Source organism: Bombyx mori, chromosome 24 (genome assembly GCF_030269925.1).
Source record: "Bombyx mori chromosome 24, ASM3026992v2".
NCBI classification, from domain to species: Eukaryota; Metazoa; Arthropoda; class Insecta; order Lepidoptera; family Bombycidae; genus Bombyx; species Bombyx mori.
Genome location: NC_085130.1, coordinates 7,826,458 through 7,840,139, shown reverse-complemented (window position 1 = coordinate 7,840,139; position 13,682 = coordinate 7,826,458). Strand labels below are relative to the sequence as shown.

Sequence of the window (13,682 nt, the reverse complement as noted above, 5' to 3'; positions counted from 1 at the left end):
AACATCCGGGTGATGGAAGGCCGGCTATCCTCGACCCACGCTGGTTCCGGCTCAGCGGGGTATTCCGTAGGATAACTCACTCTAACCGGCGCCATATAGGCGGGCTTTGGATAGCCTCCGAGAGGGCTGGTGGTCGTGGCGCCCGAGGGGGAGGGTGATGGGGGAGATGTGCTCCGCACTAAACGCTTCACTTTCCCCCCTTTGCCTTTTCAGGAGTTCTGTCTAATGCGAGGTTTGGACGTTGGTTGTTGAGCGAAGGAGGTTTTAGTCGGTTCGACTCCGACATTCTCCACCCGCCATCCCCAGTGGTGGGCGGAAGACCGGCGATTTCCTCCTGACCAAAAAAAATCTCTACCTTTATATGTATTGATGCGATAATGTAGTAATAGTATTATGTATCACTCGATATAACTGGAGTTCGACGAGCGAACTAACCCATAGTCCACAGAGTTTCTCGCCGGATTATCTCAGTTTGTCGCGATTCCGATCCGGTGGTAGATTCAGCGAAGCACTGCTCTTGCTAGGGCTATTTTTAGCAAATACTCTCAGATTGAGTCCGTGAGCTCACCGAAGGAAGTGGAGAAAAAAAAAATATTTTTATTTCAACACAAATATCATTATTAAACATTACAATGGTATCGTTAAATAATTTTATTAATGGCACTAAATGATTTCATTAAAACATTTTTAAACACATTAACGGTTTCATTAAATAATTATTATTAAACATTATAATGATATCATTACGTCTAAAAGTGATAATGACACAACGGGTTATATTTGCTTTATATCTGCCGCGTAGTCGAGTTAAGAAACTGGTGCTCCAATTTGAATCGTTAAGAAATCATTAGGTATACCTACTTATAAAACAAAAAAAGTTGTTTTTATATTTATAATTCATGTTTATTAGTACGTGTATTATAAACATGGTCGTGAGCAAGTCAGAATCAAGTTGAAGGTCGGTCGTTTGTGTGATAACATTTACACCTACGTAGGAAAATTGGTGGACGTTATTTAAAAAAGAAAAACCTTTATCATTTAAAACCCTGTAGTTTCAAAAAAAAATTTTCCTTAAACGGAATCACTCGTCTGTCTGTCATTCAGTGAGAAGAAAGTTCAGTTCTGTATATTATAATAATACATACTATAAAAATTTTAATGTATAGTATATAATGTATAGTAATAATATTGTTAAATTTTAATAGAGATTAAGGGTTGTATATGTTGATTTCTTCTTATATCACAGAAAACGCAGTTAAGTATTTTATTGTTTATTAGCGACCCGCCCTCGCTTCGCTTCGGAAACATTGGATTTTATTATTGACTAGCTGACCCGGCAAACTTCGTAGTGCCTCAATCGATAAATAAAAGACCTAAACTTTTGTATAAAATAAACATAAAACAAACAAAAGGAATCCGTCCGACGGGGGACACATCAAAGGAAAAACAAAATTGTTATTTTTATTTAATTCCGAGCATTTTCATATTTAGATAAACCTTCTCTTGACTTCAATAATTCAAGACCAAAATTAGCCAAATCGGTCCAGCCGTTCTCGAGTTTTAGCGAGACTAACGAACAGTTCATTTTATATATATAGATCTAGATAGCCGAGTCCCGCGATGTTACCCGCGGTTATTGTCGTACCGCGGGTAAAGCCGCGGGGCGAAGCTAGTCTAAAAAAAGTAGCCTACGTTACTCCTTATTTCATCAGATACCTATCAGTGAAAGTCTGGTCAAAATCGGTCCGGCCGTTCCAGAGATTAGCCGGAACAAATATACAGACAAACAAAAAATAAAAACATTTTGGTTTAAGTACTGTGGTATACATACTTATGCATTTAGTAAAAAGTGTTTATTTTATTATTACAAACAGATACTCCAATTTTATTTATTTGTATAGATTCATCGTGAAGTATACCTTATCATTGTATACAATTTCGCTGTTCGCATTCGTAGGAGCACAGGATAAGTCAGTCATTTCATACATAAATGTGGGTTATTATATATTGTGTCTTTAGTGCGAGTTTTTTAACGTTCTCGATAGCGTAAAAGTTAACTCAAATTTGTATCGAGTTGGAACAGCGCCCCTAGTGGCCAACGTAAGCAAACTTTCAAACTGCATAAACTTTTTTTTTTTTCTTTCGGGCCCGGGGCCGAACCTCCTACGAGGTCCCCGCGCCTAGGGGGCGCGCGGGGTATGTGAGACTCAACGATCTGCAGGTGTTGAGAGCAGATCGCGGGCCCAAGGATTTTAGGGTCCACCCACTAAACGACTCCCCTGCACTATTACACCCGACGTCCGATCTCCGTCCGGGGTCAGAACCCGTTCAGAGTAGGGGGGTTCCCGCGGTCAACACTACAACCAGACACGCGGCGCCACCCCGAGGACGCCCGACCGACGGGTCGTCGAGGCGATAGTCGAAACTGCATACAAAGTTGAGTTAACTTTTACGCTATCGAGAACGTTAAAAAACTCGCACTACACACACTGGTCACTATGATTCGCTGTGTTAGTCACAGCCTAAATATTTGATAAGCACTTAAATTACACAACTCTAATCCGGTTAATTATTCACAAAAACGAAAATAAAATACCATTTTCTGGTATAAAGTTTGCTTTTGTGGTAGTTATAGTAATAATACTCACTTTTTTTTTTAATATATTTTATTTAATTTTAATACTTTAAAAAAAACCGCGCTATGAGAGTGGGGTGTTTACGTTTACACAGTGCCACTAGATGGCACTCGAGTCATAAACAACGATCAGGTGTTTTGTACAAGCCCAGAAAAACTTAAAATGTCACGAAACTGTAAATACAATGCTGATGCATTTTGTTTCATATGTGGTCGACATGGAGTTAATAAGTACCTACAACTTGGAATAGTAACTCTATGGTGGTCAATTTATTAAAGTTCAAAAGCAAACTGTTTCATGCCATGTATTTTTTTTTCGTCTAATTACGATCTAAAATATCGAAATTTTATGCTTTGCAATCAAAGTCAATTTTGGTGTTGACCCATGTTATCGAAGCGATTAACGCCATCTATCTTAAGCTGTTGGTATTAAACACATTGTAAAACTTGTGGTGCTGATAACTCTACAATACTTCACGTTAATCAATCACGAATTAACGAGGCCTGGTAGAAAAAGAAAAGCGTGCATAGACAAAAACATATATGTACCTACCTAAATAAAAAGGCATCTTTAAATTAATATGTGAAGCTAAAACTTTGTACGCTTTTTTACGAAAATGGCGCGGACGGAGGAATATGAAATTTCTCACACTTTTAAAGAATAAACTAGATAATAAGGAACATAGAAAATAAAGAATAATAGAGAAGAAGTGCAGAATGCTAATATGTATTTTTTTTTTTAAATTACTCATAAAAATACATTAAATCATTAAAAAACATTACCATATATTTGCCACACACACGCATAAATTATACTCTTTTGTTTATTGCTTAAAGTCTGTGGTCAAATTGAGAATAGATTAGTATTATTTGTATATAGTGTAGTCTTGGCGAAATTTGTGATTATAGAAGCTTAATAAGTCTTTAACAATAGAATCATAATAGTGTACAAACTTATAATTTCAATTAATTATAGTCGAATTTCGACTACCGGGCGACCACTACTTGGGTTAAATATTCCAACTCAGAAATATGTTTAGTTTTTTTAATTTATTGCTTAGATGGGTGGACGAGCTTACAGCCCACCTGGTGTTATGTGGTTACTTGATCCCATAGAGATCGACAACGTAAATGCGCCACCCACCTTGAGATATAAGTTCTAGGGTCTCAGTATAGCTACAACGGCTGCCCCACCCTTCGAACCGAAGCGCATTACTCACGGCAGAAATAAGCAGGGCGGTGGTACCGTGCGGACTCACAAGAGGTCCTACCACCAGTAAAGTGATATCTCTGTTCTTTGCGTAGGTAAAGAAGTTCAGAAACGATGGCGCTCTATCCGGGACTCGTACACGAAGACTTACAGACAAGGAAAGTGTCTGCCGGACCAGTGCGCTCCGAACAGCAAAAGATATCAGTACCACAGGCAGATGTCGTTTCTATTGAGGGCGCTACAGAACAAGTAAGTGCTCGGGTCGTACTACTCTCGTTTGGTATTCGCGTTAAGAGCCCACGGCCCACCTGGTTTAAGGGGTTACCGGAGCCCATAGACATCTACAACGTAAATGCCGCCACCCATTTCTGCCGTGAAGCAGTAATGCGTTTCGGTTCGAAGGGCGAGGCAGCCGGTGTAGCTATCTATACTGACGCCTTAGAACTTATATCTCAAGGTGGTTGGCGCATTTGCGTTGTAGATATCAATAGGCTTCAGTAACCACTTAACACCAGGTGGGCTCTGAGCTCCTCCACCTATCTAAGCACTAAAAAATCGTATCGTTTCTTACGCTTTGCCATCTTTCAATTCAACCTGATTTGTTTCTGCGCTTTTATACGCCAGACACCACGACCCTTGGTTGGTACCAGCAGTCGAAGGTTTCGAAGTCTCTGAAAGCCGTATTACTACAATGAAACGTAAAGACCTCATCTCAAAACCGGTGCTTTTTTCCCCCTACCTATGCTGATAGCATTGAGAGGCTATATCAGCGTCGCCCTCACGTGTAGGTGAGCTCACGGAGCTCAAACCGGAGTGTTGCTAACACCGGCCCTAGCAAGAGCAGTGCCTCGCAGAATCTACCGCCGGATCGGAAACGCGACTCATTGAGAAAATCCGGCGAGAAACTCAGTGGGCTCTGTCTGTGGGTTAAACCGGTGCGATAATCACGTAATAATATCAATGAGAGTTGAACAGGAGCTATTTTCGTTCCCAGAAAGCCAAGGTACTCCCAGGACAAATACGAGTCATTCTCCGAAGTGTCCAACTCGCCGCAACACGCTCCGCCCGAGGACGTCATCCCCAAGATCAAAACCGAGGTCATCGATAAACCGCTCGACCTAAAAACCAAAGCGGAGGTCACCGATAGACCGGACACCGTGGACAAATGCAACCAAACCGTCATAGACAAGAACCCGTCGTTGGAGATCAAGATCGACGCTAACTCAATCTTGCCCGACGACCACTTCGACGACGACAAACTCTTCATGAACTCCCTGATACCGTTGTTCAAGAAGATGAGCGACGACACCAGACTCCTGTGCAGGATCGAGGTGCTGAAGATCATACGATACGCCTTGCAAGGGCACAAGTGCTTCGAAGCTCTGAAGGTGGCCGAAGACAGCTTCTTCAGAGACAGAATGAGCGGGATCCTGGCAAAGCAGGAGGTGGACGTGGCGACGTCGAAGGGCGCGGAAACTAGGCTGTCGATGACGACGCGTTCGGCTGATGGCAGCAGACCAGTTAGGAAACGGAGGGTGGGTCCTTAAAACTAAGATTTATATTTGAAGGAGTTTAGATTTCACCCGGTGTTAAGTGGTTATCGGAGCCCCCAAACATTCCATCGTAAATTTCTTACCTTAAGACGAGATTACAAGTCATAATTGTGTCATGTACCCATTGCCTTCATATTGGAAGGCATGACTGCTTTGCAGCATAAATAAGCAAGGTGGCGGTATCTGTATATTATATCCAATTTTTTTTTATTGCTTAGGTGGGTGGACGAGGTCACAGCCCACCTGGTGTAAAGTGGTTGTTGGAGTCCATAGACATCTACAACGTAAATACCGCCATATACCTTGAGATATGAGTTCTAAAGTCTGAGTATAGTTACAACGGCTGCCTCGCCCTTCAAACCGAAACGCATTACTGCTTCACGGCCGAGATAGGCAGGGCGGTGGTGCCTACCCGCGCGGACTCTCAACACGTCCTACCACCAGTATCTGTACGTTGTCTTAATCATTTGTCGTTTTCAAATTCTAGACGCGGTCGCCATCGCCGCTTCCAGTTACCACCAAGAGACGTGGGCCAGGACGTCCGAGGAAGGTGAGCGCTTTGGACTTACAGATTTGTTGCGGAAACGTATAAGTCGTCGGTATCTGACTGGACTCGGTCCCCTGGATGATGTGTGTGGAGACCGTTGATGCTGTCCTAGTGTGCGGCGGGCGTCCTAACAGCACTGGGTCCTAACACGATCTGATCCCGGGACAGGTCGAAGATCATACACAATAGGCGATCTTGTAACTGCGTGCGATATTTCCTAGACAATCGCCGAACAAAACCCCCGTGGTTCGTCAGGAACGTCGACCTTCACGACGACCTGGACCTAGAGCCCATCAGTAAGTATCTACAGTCGGCATCAATGCGTCATTTCGATAAAGCGGCACGACACGAGAACCCTCTCATCGTGGCCGCCGGTAACTACATTCCTGATCCTACGGACGTCATTTCGGATCCTCCCGATCCATTAACGGTGCTTTTAGGTAGCTCAAGCCTCGAGCCGGTCATCGTCCTCGTCGAACCTGTCACTTGCGACGAAGGACTCGACGAGTAAATTAACCCAACAGACACAGCCCACCGAGTTTCTCGCCGGATCTTCTCAGTGGGTTGCGTTTCCGATCCGGTGGTAGATACTGGGAAGCACGGCTCTCGCTAGGGTCAGTGTTAGCAACGTCGTCAGGTTTGAGCCCCGTGAGCTCACCTACTAGCCCGGCGACGCTGACATAGTCTCTGTAGATCATTAGCTTAGGTAGGAAAAAAACCCAACAAAACAAGATATTTCGAGATGAGTAGGCGATGCAAGCTTTTCGCAAGCTTTCCGTGCGTTCGATTCAAACGTTCATGTGATGAATAGATTTGTTTGGCTCTCAGTCTGTGTGTTTATTATCTTATATATTATGCATATATTTAAACGTGTATACGTTTGTATATCATTTTTACTGGTGGTAGGACCTCTTGTGAGTCCGCACGGGTAGGTACCACCGCCCCGCCTATTTCTGCCGTGAAGCAGTAATGCGTTTCGGTTTGAAGGGCGGGGCAGCCGTTGTAACTATACTGAGACCTTAGAACTCATATCTCAAGGTGTGTGGCGCATTTACGTTGTAGATGTCTATGGGTTCCAGTAATCACTTAACACCAGGTTGGCTGTGAGCTAGTCCACACATCTAGGTAATAAAAAAAAAACAATCTCCGATTCCGGTAGATACCTTTTTAGGGGCCAGGTTACCGCGTGTGACTTGACCGACCCCCTCCTTATTTTTATTGTTATTTTTAAAATTCCACCATAATCCCATAAGTTCAACCGGCAGTAGGACTTGCTGGAGACACACGCACACCTGGGAGTCCTCATTCTCTCACGTATGCATTTCGCGCTGATGTCACATTATAAAGAAACCCGAGCGATCGTATTACCGATTACCCGTAATCGTAATGCAGTTACCCGGTGTATAATATTTCGCTGCCTCCGTAAACAGTCCGCCGTGTATTCGTTCTTTAGGAAACTTACATTGTCAACTATACATCCATATAGTAAATTGAAAAGGATTATATTTGAAAAGCTTTTGACGGAACACGCGAGTTTATACATTTAGTGAAAGTAAAAAACTTTATTGAAATCACATAATGACTTAAAATTAACATGAAAGGAAAAGTACTTATACATACTACAAATACGTCCTTAAGTTATCTTAGAAAAAAAAAAACGTTATTTAAAATTGCATTTATATCATTCGTAATTGAAATATTAAAGGTGGTCAAAATTAGCGAAGTTTGATCTTCTCAGTGGGTCGTGATATCGATCCGGTAATAGATATATTCAGATGCCAGGTCCTGGTGAAGCTGGAAAGGCCTCCGTGCCATAAGTAATCCCTCATTACTTCAAAACGGCCGTCTGGTGTAGTGGTAAGTGACATGGTCACTACACAAGGGGGTCGCGGGTTCGAATCCCGCCAAGGGAAGATATTTGTATGATAAATATAAAATGTCTTTTCCAGGGTTATGGATGTATATTAAATATATGTATGTGTATAATAAAAATCTTACATTTATATTTGTTATCTGGTACCTGTAACACAAGTTCTTTACGAACTTAGCACGGGACCAGTTAACGTGGCGTGATTGTTAGTAAATATTTATTTATTCCTAAAAGAAAAAACTAGCATTCAAGTTAGATTGCCAGTAAAAACCTTTTTTGTTTATTCATTACTATATACCTCTATACTAATATATTAATCTACAGTGGTTTTTAGGGATGTTCCGTTATACCTAACTACTGAACCATGCATCCGATTGACTTGAAACTTGGTATCCATGTAGAAAATACATGTACTTAATGGATAGGCTAATATTTATATAAGTGTTGGACTCCCTAATAATAATGACAATGAATATTAATGTTAATTTTAAATGCCCAGCGAAGCTAGTGAGTACGGCTAGTCTATACCTACTAATATTATAAGGAGGAAAGATTTGTTTTTTTGTTTGTATTGAATAGACTCCGAAACTACTGAACCGATTTGAAAAAAATGTTACTGTTTGGAAGCTACACTATTCCCGGCTAATTTTTTGAAAAAAATTAGCGATCCTTACTAAAACTCCAATAATGTAACCCAAGGTGTAAAAAAATTACCTAAAATATTCTTTACATCGCGTGCCCTGCGAAAACTATTGATGATAGAATAAAATAATGTACTACGACTTTGTAGAACACATTATTATTTACAAAAAACTATTATAGCTATACCGCAATAAGTGCTCTTTTATTTAAAAAAATAAAACAACGTCAAATATTGTTGAGATTTTTGTTAAAGACCCGAGCGAAGCCAGAGCGGGCCGCTAGTAGTATATAAAACGCAAAGCCACTTTGACTTGAATCAAAGAAAAAAATCTACAGTTTTTTTTTTAATAATCTTAGTTTATTTAATTGTCAGATCCGCCCACCGCCGTCGGACTCTGACGAAGAGCAGCTCTCGAGGAAGCAGTGCCCCAAGCTGAAGGTGTCTCCCGTGGAGGTGCCGCGGATGTCGGAGATGGACGAGTCCCTCATACAGGTGACCAGTGTCGCGCAGATGTCCACGCCATTGTTTATGAAGGTACACCGATCCCTCTATAAAGATTTTTTTTTACCTACCTTAACTTTGAGAGGATATTTCAGCGTAACCTTAACTAGTAGGTGAGCTCACGGGGCTCAAATCTGACGACGTTGCTAGCACTGGGCCTAGCGAGAGCAGTGCTTCGCAGAATCTACCACCGGATCGGAAACACGACCCACTGAGAAGATCCAGCGAGAAACTCAGTGGGCAGTGTCTGTGGGTTAATTTAGAGTTTACAACTCACCATCAGATGGACCGTGTACTTGTCTGCTTACAAGGGCAAAAAAAAAAATTTTTGTTTTACTATTCTTGCTGTCTGAATAAATTTGTGAGTTATTTTTTTTATAGTGGCAACATTTTGCTTGTCACTTGCTGTCAACGATCAAACCTGTCAATGTCAAGTCAAAGTTGACGTAGTCAAGAAAAAAAGATTGGTTAAAATGGTTAAGCGTTGAAAGGACAATGCCCAAAAGTGGGCCAACTTTATGTCATAACTATTTGTACTTGAAAAACTATGCCTTATTTTTTCACGTTGTTTAGTTTCTGTATTAACATTTCTTTCAACCTGGCATTGTTTTCCAAAAAAATAAATTACTTAATTGATAACATCCCAAAACTATCCATGCCATAGTTTTTTAATTCGCCAATAGGCAAAGGGCTTATCCCATACAGCCTTATAGCAAACTTATATGCTGTCAAACGAAAGAGTTGTTTGTGACTTGAACAACAAATTAAAAAACAAATAGCTAATGCTTATAATTCACAGGCTTCTTAGTTTATTTTTGTTCAATTCTATATTTATTGTAATAATAATTATTACTTAAAACCATGAATTATTTAATATTTTTAGATATTAATGATTCCATTAGTAAAAATATCAATGGCCTACCATTACTCTATTCTTATTATATATGATCAGAGAGTTTTGGCAACAACCCGAGTGAAGCGTCACTTGAATTTTTATTTTAATGTTTTTTTAATAGTTTATTGTGTAATTTGTATTATTTGTATTTGTAATATTGTGTATAAAAGGTCTGCGTAAGCTCATGCTCAGTCAATGTGGTATTCGTCGAGTTGACGTCAAAACTCCCAAAAAGCAATAAAGAGATACACCGGCTTTTTATTGACATAAAAAATATATTACTACGACCGACTAGGCTGTATAGGCTACGCTCTTTGCCTGCTTATTGGTGAATTTAAAAACAACAACAACAATATCGTTGCCGGTCATTTCATTTTATTATTATTATGAGGATATAATAATAATAAAATGTACGTAAGGGTTTATTTCTAGCAACATTAACCACAATTAACTTATTTAATACTGTAAATAATTATGAGAGCGATTATTGATTTCAAAGAAAACAATTAACAACTTAATTTTAGCTGCAGAAAAAAACAGATTTCTCTTAAGCCTGGGTGAGAATATAAAAATCGTTTTCTGAATATGAAACGATATTTCTTTGTCTATCAAATTAAGTTAAAACCATCATGACAGGACAACTTTTTTTAGGGGCCCAAACGCCCATAGAAAATGAGCATTGTCCTTTCGGCATATTCCACATCTATATCTATACTAATATATAAATCTACAGTGGTTTTTACGTATGTTCCGTTATAACTACTGAACCATGCATCCGATTGACTTGAAACTTTGTATCCATGTAGAAAAGACATGTACTTAATAGATATGCTAATATTTATATGAGTGTTGGACTCCCTAATAATAATGACAATAAATAATAATGTTAATTTTAAATGCACAGCGAAGCGGACGAGTACCGCTAGTCTATTTATAATGTATTAATGTCTGATCTGATCACTGTTTCTTGTAGTGGACTGTATTATTAGGATGGGCAAGGAACTTGATGAATAAACTCGCGTGGATTGCACGTATAAAATTTTTATATTTTAGAAATTTTATAATTCGCGTACAATAAAACAACAATAAAAAAAGTTTTAAACCAATTTGTTGGGTTTCCAACATTGTCCAAACTAATTTTAATGTATAATTCCACAGATGTACAACTTGGAACGATCTAAGGCCGCCCCCGCACTGTCGAGCACGAATCAACCGATGCACGTGTCAGTCAAAACTGAACCCCTCGAAGACGCACAAAGTCAGCTCGCGAGCTAAACTTGATATTCTTGCGAAGTGGAAATGTTCATGGCGGTGATTATATTAACTAAAGATTTCATACCACCCAACTTACTGGCGGTAGAAATTCTTGTGAGTTCGCACAGGTAGGTACCACCACCCTGCCTATTTCTGCCGTGAAGTAGTAATGCGTTTCGACTTGAAGGGTGGGGCAGCCGTTGTAACTATACTTGAGACCTCAGAGCATATCTCAAGGTGGGTGGCGCATTTACGTTGTAGATGTCTATGGGCTCCAGTAACCGCTTAACACCAGGTGGGCTGTGAGCTCGTCCAACCATCTAAACAATGAAAAATATAAATAAAGTTTCTTCATCACTTCAACTTTTATTTGACCGCTAAGCGACCACAGATAATACAAACAATACAGACTATCCCTAGGTATACAGTTTATAGGCGGATTCCGAATATCCTCTGAACACCAATAAAACATGAACATTTCCACTGACCGTTAGCTTAGTCGTGAGAGTGTTGTATTAATGTTTATTTGCTCACAAAAATATGAAAATATTGATTTACGATTGTACCGAAACGTTTATCGGCTGGTTAGATGCGCAAAAGAAAATTCCAAGATTTACGTGATAATTTTAAAACAAGACCTTTCGATCCGCAAGTAATTGAATGCACTCGGAATTTGAAACGGAACGGAATTTGAATTTGAGTTCATATCTTCGCCACAGATTATATTAACACAGAAACTTCTAGAAAATATTATTAGCGCGACTTTAATTTCTGATATCGGCCGAGAGAGAACACTTAAAAGATTTACAAAATACCAATAGGCTTGTCGATTATGTTCTTATCTAAAAGCAGACGCTGATGCTTGCGTCAAGCGCATACCAAACGTGTACTCTTTAATTTTAAATCAAGTACTTTTTGTATGACTTCGTGTTACGAATTGTTGAATGTGATATCTTAGGTTACGGTTGGCCATTTGGTTTTCATATCTATATTACCTATTAACTAAAGATTAGATTTTTAAAACCAAATAAATAAAACTAAAAGTCGGGAGGCCTTTGCTCTGATTCTGTAGTTTAAAGAAATTGACAGATTCGGTACGTCACCTGTCAAATCGTGCAAAGGTTTAGTAAAAAAAAGAACAAAAAAGTATTTTAATGTTGCAGGTATTTTAAGGATCAAAGTTAAAGCATTTTTTTTAGATTTTTAAGGTTAGAAATTAAGGTTAATATGTAAGTTATACAGGACATTATCAGTCCCGTATCGAGCTTCTAGAACAATCGTGACTGAGAGTCACGAGACAGTCTCTGTAAAAAAAAGTTCAATCATTCCTTAGTTAAGTTGTATGTTAGGACAATAAAAAGAAATATATTTTGTCTGAGAGATGTTAATAAAGTTTATTTTAAGAATTTTTGCATTTTATTAATGTTCTCTTCAATAAAATAACACTGGTCCTATGGAGGGTAGAGGAAAGGAGAACCGTCTCTGTGTGTGAAAAAGTGTCCGTTCAAATCTGCTAAATACGGATGGCGCTACATTAGCAACCGGGTAAATTAAAGAAAGGCGCTGAAAGTTATTAGAATAAGATAGAGAAATAAAAAAAAGGCGAAAGAACTGTAACCCCCGCAAAATCGCAAAAAGTATTTTATTTAAAGCTGACAAGAAAAGGCAATCGATGTCTCTATATGAGACGGTTCTCCTTACCTCTACCCTCCATAGTATTATATCTCAAATATTAAGTTTATTATCTATGGTATTCTCCATGATATGGTTAAAATAGGGTGGCGGTATTTACAACCGTAGGCAACGATGTGAAGTAGTTGTCATCCTTTCCGAGTAGGTAGCTAGAGCGTCTTATGAGCTTGCACAGAGGGACTACCACCACCGGGTTCTAGGCGGGCTTCGGATAGCCTGCCGACCGAGAGGGCTGGTGGTCGTGGCGCTGACGACCGCCGGTCCGGCGTCCCGAGGAGGGTTATGGGAGAGATGTAGTTCACACTAAAAGCTTCACTTTCCCCCCTTTGCCTTTTCATGAGTTCTGTCTCGTGCGAGGTTTGGACGTTCGTTTCGTACGACGTTTCGACGTAGATATATATGGGCTCCGGTAACCACTTAACATCGGGTGGGCCGTGAGATCGTCCACCCACAAGCAATAAATAAATTAATATATAACGGACTTAAGTTAAATTTTAAAGGGCTTAAAACTTTCATCTAGCATGCTTTCAAGGTTTAAATCATATTAAAAAAATATGTTATATCCAAGTTACATGTTTTTGTTAAATTATAAGCTGTTTTACCTTCTGTCTTTTTTATCGCTGTGTTCCTCAATTCATTTATGTTGTTTCATTCGAAGTTCTTTGCAAATCGATTGCACTCATTACACACAATTGTGGTGATAGATTTCGCAGCCTCTATGAAGCAGCTTATATTTGGTATGCATCGCTATAGACGAGGTTGCGGCAGTAGCAAAAACCAATACTGTTGTATGAACTACGCTACTTAGATAGAACAATTTCAATAAGTACCTATTTAGGAAGCGGGAAAAATGCGATGAAAAATAATTCGGAACATGAAAAT

The 13,682-nt window shown here is 39.7% G+C and overlaps 1 protein-coding gene across 4 annotated transcripts in view; it reads left to right on the top strand.

Moving 5' to 3' along the window:
* The window catches only part of LOC101742436 (uncharacterized), a 46,696-nt gene extending 34,182 nt beyond the window's left edge, over positions 1-12,514 (top strand). For all 4 annotated transcript variants that reach the window (XM_062675747.1, XM_012697493.4, XM_012697491.4 and 1 more), the window contains 5 exons: positions 3,941-4,094; positions 4,840-5,380; positions 5,886-5,948; positions 8,831-8,992; positions 11,013-12,514. In XM_062675747.1, the coding sequence (XP_062531731.1) occupies positions 4,063-4,094; positions 4,840-5,380; positions 5,886-5,948; positions 8,831-8,992; positions 11,013-11,129 (915 nt within the window). In that variant the 5' untranslated portion in view covers positions 3,941-4,062 and the 3' untranslated portion in view covers positions 11,130-12,514. The remainder of the gene's footprint in view (positions 1-3,940; positions 4,095-4,839; positions 5,381-5,885; positions 5,949-8,830; positions 8,993-11,012) is intronic.
* The last annotated feature ends 1,168 nt before the right edge of the window (positions 12,515-13,682 follow it).